Source organism: Ahaetulla prasina, chromosome 1 (genome assembly GCF_028640845.1).
Source record: "Ahaetulla prasina isolate Xishuangbanna chromosome 1, ASM2864084v1, whole genome shotgun sequence".
NCBI lineage: Eukaryota > Metazoa > Chordata > Lepidosauria > Squamata > Colubridae > Ahaetulla > Ahaetulla prasina.
In genome coordinates this window covers 252,782,336-252,794,601 of record NC_080539.1, presented here as the reverse complement: position 1 = coordinate 252,794,601, position 12,266 = coordinate 252,782,336, and the positions used below count along the sequence as shown (strand labels likewise).

Sequence of the window (12,266 nt, the reverse complement as noted above, 5' to 3'; positions counted from 1 at the left end):
GCAGCTACGTATTTAGATAATCTTGTTGAGACCAAGAGCATTTCTTCTCCATAAAGATTTTCAAGTTCCACATCTTGGATACCTCCCAGGTTGCACTTTTGACATAAACTGGGATTGCAAAATCCAGTATTCTCTGCCTGAAGAGATTATTGCCTCAGAATGAAAGGGGTTGCATCCCCACGTATTTGGAAGGCACCAACCTGAGCCCATTGGTCATGTGAGCATGGAAATAAAGTTCTTTTGGAAATGAGCAGCAAGCTTAGCACCAATTGGGGATTAGAGAGTGTTCAGCAAACTCTCATCTTTTTGGATCTATAGATACAGAAAGCCATGTTTCTACTCTTCTTTCCTGTTACCAGCTTGTGCTCCCCATCCCCCTCTCCTTTCTTCTAGTAGTAGACATGGTCAGTAGAGGATTCCATAGACTCTGGGAGTTAAGATTCATTTAAATTGGGAACCAAAAATAACCCTCTTTTGCTTTAAGAGCCATATTAAAGGTCATAAGTTAGCTAAGTATAGCTGTCACCAAGTTGCTCCTATATATAAACCACCCTGGAGCTCTGAAAATGACCATCTATTAAAGAGATCATATTGGCAGGGATCAGGTACAAAACTTAAGAGGTGGGATGTATTTTTCTTCTGGAATTCAATGCCACAAAAGCATGGGTAAAACCACCAACGTGAACTGCTTTCCAGAAAAAAATATAATAAAACAAACACCTGGACAAGAAACAACTGGCAATTAGACTATGAAACTCAGAAAAGTAAAATTCCTTTTAAGTGGCAATGTATTTTTAGTGATCAAATACTGAGGATTAGCAAGAAGCTGGTATCAGCAATTTGTCTGCTTTGAAATTTCTTGGGCCAGCCAGTAAGCCAATGTCAGAACAGGGGCAGGTAATTCTGTCAAGTTAATTTGTTACAGTTTTATTACTTAACTTTCCCTCCCTTCCTTCCTCCCTCCTTCTTCCCTCCCTTTCTCTCACTCTTTCTCTCTCTCTCCCACTCATACACTCTCTCACACACAAAAACATACACAAATGTAAATTAATGCAGTTTTCCATACACTTTTCCTAACATATGAACTTCTGTGCACGCATTTGTTTTGAAATGCAAATATTTTTCCAGTAGTAAAATTCTTCTCTTTCTCTCTCTCTCTTTCTCTCTCTCTCTCTCTTTTGCATACTTTTATCTAATACACATTTGAGAGGAAATCTATTTTTCAGATGCAATCCATGTTGCTATTTGCCTGCATTTCAGGCTTGTCTTGGGAGATCTAAAAAAGAAATATTGACCTTAAAAAATTCTGATGGTCCAAATTTTTTTATCCCTTTGTCAGAATATACACTTGTATATTGACAATGTTGATAAAAATGATTGTTACTCTTGCTAATAGTATATTCAGATGGGGAATGTCCATTGAAGCCAAAATACGATAGGCACCCCAGGGCTGACCTCTTGATGGGATGACACTATCCTGAAGGGAGCCTATCCATGATCTAGGGTCATGATGGCGAACCTAGGGCACATATGCCAGAGGTGGTATGCAGAGTCCTCTGAATGTCCATGAGGCTTCATCTGTTGGTTTGAATGAGGTCAAGTGGTCAGATAGCCACTGTTTGAAGTTACAGCAGCATTGAAAAAAATGATTTATGGACCGATCCTCACACTTACAATTATTACAGCATCACCACAATCATGTGATCAAAATTAAACTGTTCGGCAGTCGGCATATTTATGACAATTGCAATATTCCAAAATCATGTGATCGCCATTTGGAATCCAGTACATTGGTGAACATGGTGACAAGTCCAAACCCAAATTGAAAATGTTCTTTCTTGTTTTTCCCATCTAGAAAGGGAATCCCGGGAGCACGAAGACCCGACCACTTCTGAGATGGCTGAGGAGACCTATTCATCCAAAATGTATAGAAACAAGGGGCTCGGGCGCTACTCTGAACTAAAGGCAGAGGCAGTGAAGAAAGACCGCAAGAAGAAATTGACCTTATCTAAGATTGTGGGTGGGGCAGAAAATACTGCACACCCTCGAGTTGCTGCTCCGGAGCTAAGACCAGAGTTCGAATTGGTAAGAGCCATCCTTCCTAAGATCTCTATGTCTTCCTTTCTGTCAGAGTTTATTGCAAAAAAAACAAATTCAGGAGCACACACAGATAACTGATTCAGCTGGATTCATTAACTTCTTTGTATACACAATAATACATGAAGTAAGTTTACAATACCAACAGCAGATTCAGTTTCATTTCACCTCAGATCAGCAGACAAGTTCACACACACTGGTTTCAATTTTTCTTTATAGACTCAGAAGCTGCAGACTGAGACACGCCCTGGCGTGTCTCAGCTTCCAATTGGAAGCCAACTGTCTGTCTCAGCTTCCAATTGGCTGACTTAATTGCTATCCCTATTCATTGGCTGACCTTGTTACCACGTCTTCCCAGTCATGAATATTCTGACACTTTCTCTATATCTTTTTGTCTTGCTTTTCTCCTCCCATATTCCTGCTACCTTTATTTTGAGTGGAGGCCATTACCCAGAAGAGTTTGGAATACTATGAGGTAGACACAGAATTGGTGGACAACCAGCAAGACAGCATTAAAAGCTCAACATGAAGTGGGAAAACAGTAATCAGAACTGTTTTGTGGGTAGTATTGTTCAACATTTTTATTAATTACCTGCATAAGAGCCAGTTTGGTCTAGTGAAGAGGTGGTATTCATCAGGTTCTTACCAGTTCTGGAGAACAAGTAGCAGAAATTTTGAGTAGTTCGGAGAACCGGTAAATACCACCTCTGACTGATCCCATCTATTTTCTGCCTCCCGAGTCCCAGCTGAATGGGAGGAAATAGGGATTTTGGAGTAACCCTCCCCTGGAGTGGGGAGGGAATGGAGATTTTACAGTATCCTTCCCCTGCCAAGCCCACCAAGCCACACCATGTCCACCAAGCCATGGCCACAGAACTGGTAGTAAAAAATTTTGAATCCCACCACTGGTCTAGTGGTTAAGACTCCAGGCTTGAAATTAGGAGAAGTTTCTCCTGGGAGGTCTGTGAGTTCTAGTCTGGCCTTAGGTATAAAAGCCAACTGGGTGACTTTGGGCCAGTCATTCTCTCTCAGCCCAGGAGGAGGAAGGGGTATTGTGTGTATCTGTCTGATAGCTTGAGTTATTTATAAAAATAATAAAGGCTGGATTAAAAATAAATAAATAAACAATAGGATTGGTGATCTACTTATCAAATATTTAGAGGACAACATTGGGAGTTACCAGAAGTAACATTATGGCCAATAGTCAGATGTCAGAACAAGCTTTCAGTCTAATTTGGTTAGATGGGAAGACTGGGCTGAGAAGAACATGATGCCTGTTAACAAGGATAAATGTAAGTTATTATATTTAGAGAGAAAAAATACAGGATGCACATACAAGATAGGAGACTCATAGCTTGGAAACATTACATCTGAGAAGGACATGGTTGTTGTGGCCTTTGACAAAAAGCTGCACATGAGTCAGCCATGATTCCATTTTCTCCTGATATTTTCACAAAAAGACAGGTGTTTTGTTTTTGTTTTTTCCATTTTTGTCACGTTGGTTGCATTGTTTCAATTGGCTTAAGCTGAGGAACGAACCAGGATTCTAACCGGCACCACACATATTTTCCAACCAAACAATGCATTTTCCAATTTCTATGAGGTTATCAGACCTGCCAAATTTCAGATAAAAATTCCTGTTTCAGATAAAAAGACCCATTTCAATTTGAGAGCTTTCTTTCTCTCTTGCTTTTTCTAGTAGCCTTCCTATGATTTGGGCAGGCACTATCAGAAAGTTTCTGCAATTTTGTTCCTGCTTAAAAATGCTGGCATGTGAATTCAGTTTGGAATTTCATTCAGAGAAATTTGTTTGGATCCTCAGGAGTTCAATAACCTCAAGGTGCTGGTTATTACCTATATAAAGCTCTGTATGGCGTAGAGCTTGGATACCTGAGAAACAACTTATCTCCTATAGATGAGTATGTTCCAGCAGAATGAGTGCAGTCCAAGTCCCCTCCACTAATTATTGCCATGTTGTGGGACTTAGGAACCCTGTCTACTCTGCTGTAGCCCCCAAACAGAATCCCTTCCCCCACCCCCAGGTAAAGATGACACCCTCTTTCCTGGGGTTCTGGAAAGCTTTAAAAAACCTGGTTTCGGTCCCAAGCCTGAGATGTATTCTTTGTTCAATGCCCTCTGTTTTGTTCATTCATCTTGTTATTTATCAGATCATTTTAGTCTGGCTTGTCTGTCTGATTTTATGCTTTTAGCTGGTTTGTTTTTCAGTTTTGTAAAAAGTGGCCCAGAGTCCACTGACGTTGACTGTGGCCAATATGTTTAAATAAATAACAATATCAGTCTTCACACTCAGATAAATTGAGCCATTGTCAAGAATGGGGTCCCTATGAGGTATAGTCTGGTGCATCTGATCCCACATTGGAAGCTCTGTGTTCATCCACTCAAGCCTTGAGTTTCTTGGTATTCCTTAACCAACATTTCTGTGGTTGCTTCTCTTTCTTCAGGGCCCTTGCCGTCGGCAAATGGAGGCGTCGTTACAGGAGCTCAAATCTAGCCAGCGAATGATCCCTCGAGCTGTTCATCTTCCCAACTGTGACAGGAAAGGTTTCTATAAAAGGAAACAGGTATTATTTCCTGCTGGATTCAAAATAAAAATGTATGCTTGGCAGATAAGGAGCAGGGACAAATTTGCACCGTTTTTTTTTTTTTTTCATTGTCAGTCCAGACACCAGATTTGAGTTCCCACCAATGGAGAACCTCTTGCCCTACCACCATTTTGGAGCTTTGAATTCCAGACCATAGCTGAGAGAGAAGTTATATTTGTTCAGTTGTATGAAGGCTATAGAAGCCCTCACAAAATGATGAGAAGCTGGCTACATTTTAGATCCAGAACCACTGCAATTGTTGTAGATGCATGGTTCCAGATAGGATAGCTTTTCCCCTGTATTAGAGGGGAGGCCAGTCATCATATCAGGAGTGCACTGCATAGCCTTCTCCTGCACCCCAAATAAATGAATTTCTGACCTTGGAGAATATTCTGTAAGATCAATCCTGCTGAGCTAAGTAACAAGCTGGATTTACCTTCTGTCCTCCTCTCCTGATAGTTTGATGATAAATTGAAAGTTCAGGTTAATTCCCTGCAAGACAAATCAGGTGTTAGAAATGGCAGCCCGGCTATCCTCCTGCTCACTGTTGGTCCTTTTCCTTCCCCCTTCTAGTGCAAACCATCTCGGGGCCGAAAACGTGGCCTGTGCTGGTGTGTGGACAAGTATGGATTGAAGCTTCCAGGAACTGATTATGTAGCTGGAGACCTGCAGTGTCACAACTTTGACAGCGGAAACACAGAATGAAGATCCCGGTTGCCTCTCTCTGCCAGAGCCCTTCCCCCACCCATTACCCACCCACACCTCACGATGCCCCAAAAGACTGATTCCTTTCATCTCATTTAAGGAACTGTGGACCTCGGAATCTACAGCATATGTCATCAGCTTCTCTCAGTGGCAATGACAGAGACTGAAGGAGAAAAGGCAACCCATTAAGGCGGAAGGGAAGGGAAGGGAAGGGAAGGGAAGGGAAGGGAAGGGAAGGGAAGGAAGGAAGGAAGGAAGGAAGGAAAGAAGGAAGGAAGGAAGGAAGGAAGGAAGGAAGGAAGGAAGGAAGGAAGGAAGATGACCATGATGACCACCTCCATGGGACAGGGCCATCAAGAAGCTCATAGACCACCATGCTTGCCCTTGACTCTAGCCTGCCACCCAGAGAAGCACTGACCTAGGAAGCTCTCAGAGGCACTTGAATGATAATTTCTTTTTTCCTTTCTTTGATATTGCAGTTTAAAGCCTTTCCAGTTTAAAAAAAGTACTTAGTTTAAACAAACAATTCTTAGGACAAGCAGGCTTCTCCTTATCTATTATCTATTTGGGCATGTTTTTCTTTCTTTCTTTCTTTCTTCTTTTTTTTTAAAAAAATGTTCATTTCTGGAACCTCTTCTCTCTTTCCCCTAACAAGGACTAAAAGCGTGTTGGTGCCCTTGCCCTCTATGACTTTCCTTTTATTAAAAAGCAAAAGGTCAGATGACAACAGAATCCTATAGTGGGATGAAGCAAAATTAAGAATTAAAAACTTACTGTTCCCAGTGAGTTTCTTTCCCAGGACAGCAAAAGGGTTCAACCTGATTATTTAAAGTGTTTTGTACAGTCCTTTCCTATGTAAATACAGATGCGTGCACAGATGTTTACTCTTTGTTCTCGATTGAACAATCCCATTTCCTTCCATGCAAAGCCCTTTGATTTTAATTGTGCATGAAGGCCCCGCAACTTGTTCAGGGCTACTTGCGTAAGTCAAAGGTGTTCAGAGTCGTGTATTTGCAGGAACAGTGCCCAAGTTGAAACATGGTTCGCCAGACATCTTGCAGGCACTTAAAGCCTGAGACGTTTGTTGCTTCTATAAACACACCTGTGGATTTCCACCTTCTGACAGGCTTAAACAGTAAGATCCCTTTGCCTTTTTGTTTTTGTTTTTAACTCTGGAAGGACACCTGATTCTTCACTACGAGATCCCAAATGTCCTTTACAATGAAAATTCCAAGAGGCTGGTTGATGCTTCATAAAATTTACCCATACTAAAAATGTAAACACGATCTGTAATAAGGGCAACGTTTTACCATTTCCCCATATCTACAACATTCAGAGAAGTCTCTGTCGGCAGAGGCCTTTACAATTTCAAAGCCTACTTGAGTGGCTGGCTGAAAAGAGGTTATCCCTTTTCCCCCCTGCCTCTCTCTCTCTCTCTCTCTCTCCTGACAGAACTTCGGCATCTCTAACAGCTGCTTAGTAAGCAGAAATTCAACAGTGAAGATTTGACCTACTACACTAATGTGTTATTTGTCCTGGGGAGAAGCTGCACCTATTTAATTTTGACAGTGCCCCACTGTGGAAAACCTAGGGACCCTGTCAGGAAAGGAAGAGAAACCAAACCCATACAACCACTTGTAGAGACCATTGATTCAACAGCTTTGGCATTCAGGCTCGGGCAGACCACTAAAGCCTTTTAATTTCTTTGTAATTATAATTGTTGCTTTAATTCTTTGTTATGTTTCCATGGACGCTGCCATAACAAGGTTGTTGTTGTTTTTCCCCCAATGCCCATAACAATGAATGAAAGGCAAGGCCACAACAAGAAGGAACAGCTCCCATTCTGATTGTGGGATGAATCCTTGAAATAGCAGCCGGCAAGAAATATTGGCCCACCATGATCTAACTAGCCAATATAAGACAGTCCTGAATATATTTCCCTTCCGAGAGAGGACTCTAAAGGACTTGAGGATCTTGCTGGGGCTGACTGCAAGCACTTCCAAGCCAAGTCCTGATCAGAAGCATGGAGAAAAAAAGCTGGCTTCCTAGGAGCAGGAACAACAAGCTCACAACTGTCCAGCATCCGGAAAGGGTGCTACTGATGGGAGAACCAGAAGGACACCCATGATGCACAGTACTCACAGCTAACATGGATGAAAGGAAAGGAGAAACCCTCCTGACAGGATTGGCTATTGCATCCAAGTGACTGTGGTGGGTTTTGCTTCTTCGCCACTAATATTCAACTCGGTTCAAAACCTACATTGGAAGGCTAATGAATATCTGGCATTAGCAGGGATATGGGAATTGATAAGAAAAAATTGGGATATTTGGGCTCACTATGAAAGCAGAAGGTAGATGGGCAAAATCCTCTCCTTATAAGGATGGATGCAAACACTTATTTCTTCAGTAGGTATACCTGTTTGAAGTCTGATGAGCTGTTGGTTACTATCAACCATGAAAGAAAAATTCGGCTCAATCCATTTGTCCCACATCTTGATATCTGATCCAATTATTTGTTATTTCCAGAAATTGTCCTCTTCCCTGGGCTTTGGCAGCAGTGGTTTCATAGCTATTCTTCTAAGAGTTGAGGCTCAGCCTACCATGAGCGTTCATACAAACAAATGGTTGAACTGTACTTTTGATTGAAATATTTGCTACTGTGACAGCTGGATCCAAGTACTTTCCCCCTTCCCGTCCTGCTTTAGGAAGAGGAAAATATGCCTAAGTTTACTATCTCCACTGGGCTGGTAGCTGGTTGAATTGTTTCTGTCCTCTTCTGTTTTAAGGAAGCCCTGAAGTATTCTGCTGGTTCTATAATTAGTCAAAAGCCTAAACCTTCCTTTCAAATTCTATAATAGATAAGATGCTAGAGACCACTAATGCTAAGTAATGACGGTGTAGCTCATTTAGAAATTCTGCGCCAGCTTCTCCAACTTGGCAACTCTCAAAAGTATTGCGACAGTGATCCTCAAAACCCCCAGGGAAAAGCTCTTCTGTTAGGATGGCATCAATGGCATCAAGTAGGAGAAGGTTGGTCTACATAATAAATCCAGAAATTGTATGAATGGACTTCTCTGTCCCAAGTATATGAGGCATGAAAAGGGTACATATCAATGTGATGGTGACAGGAGGAAGATTATCTCTGCTGTTGGCAACTTGAGGCACTTTTTTTGCCAGCCTCTGTGGTAACTTATGCCTAAGCAAGAGATTTGTGTGTGATTTAGATTTTCTGTCAGGTCTTCTAAGCGGAGTTGGGAAGAGTTAAATCCAATCCCCATCAATTATTGCTAATCCAAGCCCTGAGGACAGAATTTCTTTTCCAATGATAGCCAAATGGCAGTCAGGGGTTTCTTCGGAAAAATGGCCAGCGTTCCCAATCGGGATGACCTAATATTGCGAAAGCGTAATTTGTCTTAGAATTCCTTCAAATGACCAATCGCTGCCATGATTATTCCTATCTTTACTCTGGGCCTGACATTTCCAGGGGAAATTCATGTAGAAAACCCCTTTGCCTTCCATCCATTATAGCTAGGCTAGGCTAGGCTAGGCTAGGCTAGGCTAGGCTAGACTAGACTAACCAAATGAGCCTTCTCATGTGTGTCATATCTGCTAACTTCTGACGTTTGATGGCGGAGGTTGAGTTTGGTCCCCTTTCGAAAGAAACTGTCCCTGCCTAAGGGTGGGTTGGAGCCTCTTTATTTTCTATAGGGCAGAGACTCTTTAACAAAACCATTTGTCTCCATGCACACATGATTGTTTTAAGAGAGAGAAAGTCTGAGGACTCTAAAATCAATACCCCTTTCTGTAAAGCTAGCATTAAAGAAGAGAAGGTGAGGTATATACATCTGCAGCAGGTACATCTGCCTAGAACATAAAGTGGGAGGAGATGCACTAGGCACATAAGAAAAATAAGTGAGGCAAATGTACAGGTCTTGCTGGGTTTCTATTACTATAATATATTTTTGTTGTTTAGCTCTTTCCAAAGTATCCTGACAACAATAGCTTTCTAAGAGTGTCCAGAATCCTACTATGTGACTGAATTTCCTAAGTTTCCTAGAAAGAGAAATAGTTGTTAATTTAGAAAGAAATTTTTTTGTTAAGTGTCAGCCTGAGATACAAATTCATCCTAAATTACCTAAGACGAAAGAATGTAACTCAAATGCTTCTTCCTTCCTTCCCTAGTTTTAACTCAAACCTCGTTATTTCCTTTTCCTCCCCGCCCCACCACTACCACCATCCTTGATATGTGTCTGTTGTTTCCTGACACTTGAAAACATTACCCTACCCATAGAAAATGCTAGCTTTTCTTCCTCTATAAACAGACTTGAGGAAGGTCATTGGTCTTCCTATCCGTGAGACACAAATTCTACTGTTAAGGGAAGTGACTGGGGGCGGGGGAATAATTTCCCCATATAACTGTTCCCTTGTCAGCCCCAATGCAATATTTCTGGCACTGCTGTTTCAGAAACTCATCAACTGCCTCCAAGGATAGTCCCTTCATCTTACTATTTGGCTGACTGAGATAAGAAAAAGAAACCAACCCAAGTGCATTAGCTAGAGTAGAACCTCTCTTGCCTCTGTTATTATTTAATCTTAACTTAAATAGCCTGGAGGATAGATTCAACCCATAGAAGTCTTCGCTGGATTTCTTGCCCCAGCACTTAAAATCTCACTAGAAATGCAATGGAGCTCCTTTTCTAAGCCATCCCTGCAAGCTTTGATTATTTCAGGAAAGGTGAATAAAGCAAATTTGGGGAGGGGGAGTTCTTCCCCATGAGGGCAGCTATCCTGAGAATTAACCTTTATTCTTTCTCCCCCTACTAATCTTCTTTACCTTCAAGTCCAGCCATTTGGAAGAAGATGAAATTGCTTCGGGCAGTTGGTTCTGGGTAAAGATCATCCTTCTTTCTTTCCAGCAAAGGAGAGGTCTTTCTAGGTTTCCTGCCCAAGTTCCGAAATAATTTGATCAGACCTGCCCTATGTGGAGGAAAAGGGAAGCAAGTCACTTTGGCCAACAACCCTGCTGCTTTGATTCCCATCTTTATTCTTGACCAAAGGGAGAAAACTCCCCTGATTATTTTTGTCCCCCAATAAATGACCCTCCTCCCATCAGAGGAGCAAATCACAATGCGAGGAGGTAAGAAAAATGATAAAAGACAAAGCAGTGGGGGAAGCTCCCTTCAGAAGCATAAACAATGGAAGCGCGAAGGAGGCTTTGGAGGCACCGCAGGTAGTAAATTCTGAGCTCCAAGAGAATCATCAGCCAGTTGGGATTAGGAGCACACCTAGGCCTCTAACAGGCTTCTCCAACCTGAGGACTCTCCAGATGTGCCTTAACATTCTCCAAAATAATCCTAAGCCACCCTGGCCAGATGTTAGGGTTCCAAGGCATCTGGAAAGCACCAAGTCAGAGAAGGCTTCTCTAGAGAGTCACACTGCAGCTGATAATATTCAAAGGCAGGCAGCTTCTAGAATAGCCCAAACCTATTTGCAGCCAGAGATCCTTTGTCAGTGCTGTGGTGGACAGTTGTATTTTGAAACCACTAGTTCAAAGAGGAGGACTGCACTATTTCTCCACTCCATCCCTCTCTTTCTCCTTCCTTCTTTCACTTTTAATAGAGCCTAGATAAATTTACGCAGTTAGCCAGTTACCCCAGTTCCCAGCACCTCCCACTCTCTTCTTGTTAGGACTGCTTGGCTAATGCCCCAAAACTTGAGTCCTTCCATTTCCAACCTTGCCCTTCCAATGCAATGATTACACCCCACAATAGCACAGTGAACAGACAAGATTCCGAGATACCTGCCTGGTTTTGTTTTTTGATTTTCATTACACCATTTATTCACTACACATTTTACAGTAGCTTTTAATAGCTTTACATACATACTTACAGACATACATACATACCTTAGTTCTGTGGCTGTTTTGTTTTTGTTTTCCTTTGCAGTAAACAAGAATATTCATACTCTTACCAGTGGGGGGGAAATGCAGTTTGTGAAGAAAAAAAAAACCTGACAATGGATGAGGAGTGTAATGCTCTGTTTAGCATTTTGTACTTAAAAAAAAAAGAATCTCACATTTTATTAAAAGGTGAAGATTGCTGTATACTATTTATTCAACTTATAATTTATGTTACTCTTTGATCTTTGTCTTTTCTTATGACAAAGCATTTATTTAATAAAGTTATGCATTCAGTTAAGTCTGCGTGCATGGCCTAAAACAAGTCTGTGTGTTCAGTATACGCTAGATTAAAACTGGCCAGCCTGCTATTAAACGAGCCAATGGAGAATCTTTTGACTCTTTGGAACTACCGAAGTATTAATGGACGTGGACAAAAGGCCTACATAGACATGGAGATGGATCAAAGACCTATTATTACACAAGTCTTGGAGGATATAGGCACTCATGGCATGGATGAGCATCAAAATTATCCTTCATTCATCAGGGTTCCCCACTGTTTTATGTCACTTTTTCACTAAGAGTCAATACCATCTGCTTTTTCATGGGGGAAAAGATAAAGAGTTTGGAGTATCATTAGGTCAAAGTCAGATCTACACCATGATGACGCCAGACATTGTGAATCAGAATTATTCCTAACTAGATCCTGAAAATATTTGTTCTATTCTATTGCCTTCTTTGGTGTAGTCACATTTTACAAGATGAAATATTGATTAATTCGCTAGAATGTAAATAGCTATTGCTATTGTTATCAAGCTTGAAACCAGGAGACCAGGAATTCTAATCCTACCTTAGGCACAAAAACCAGCTGAGTAACCTTGGGCCAGTCCCTTTCTCTCAGCCCTAGGAAGGACGCAAGGCCAAATCATTTCTGAAACCTGGCCAAAGGAAACTGCAGGGACTGG

General features: G+C 41.5%; 1 protein-coding gene across 1 annotated transcript in view; it reads left to right on the top strand.

The window, feature by feature from the left end:
• IGFBP5 (insulin like growth factor binding protein 5) overlaps positions 1-11,626 on the top strand; it is a 43,772-nt gene extending 32,146 nt beyond the window's left edge. Inside the window, exons 2-4 of the mRNA XM_058196063.1 lie at positions 1,856-2,085; positions 4,560-4,679; positions 5,274-11,626. Of these exons, the coding sequence (XP_058052046.1) occupies positions 1,856-2,085; positions 4,560-4,679; positions 5,274-5,405 (482 nt within the window). The 3' untranslated portion in view covers positions 5,406-11,626. The remainder of the gene's footprint in view (positions 1-1,855; positions 2,086-4,559; positions 4,680-5,273) is intronic.
• Positions 11,627-12,266: the final 640 nt, after the last annotated feature.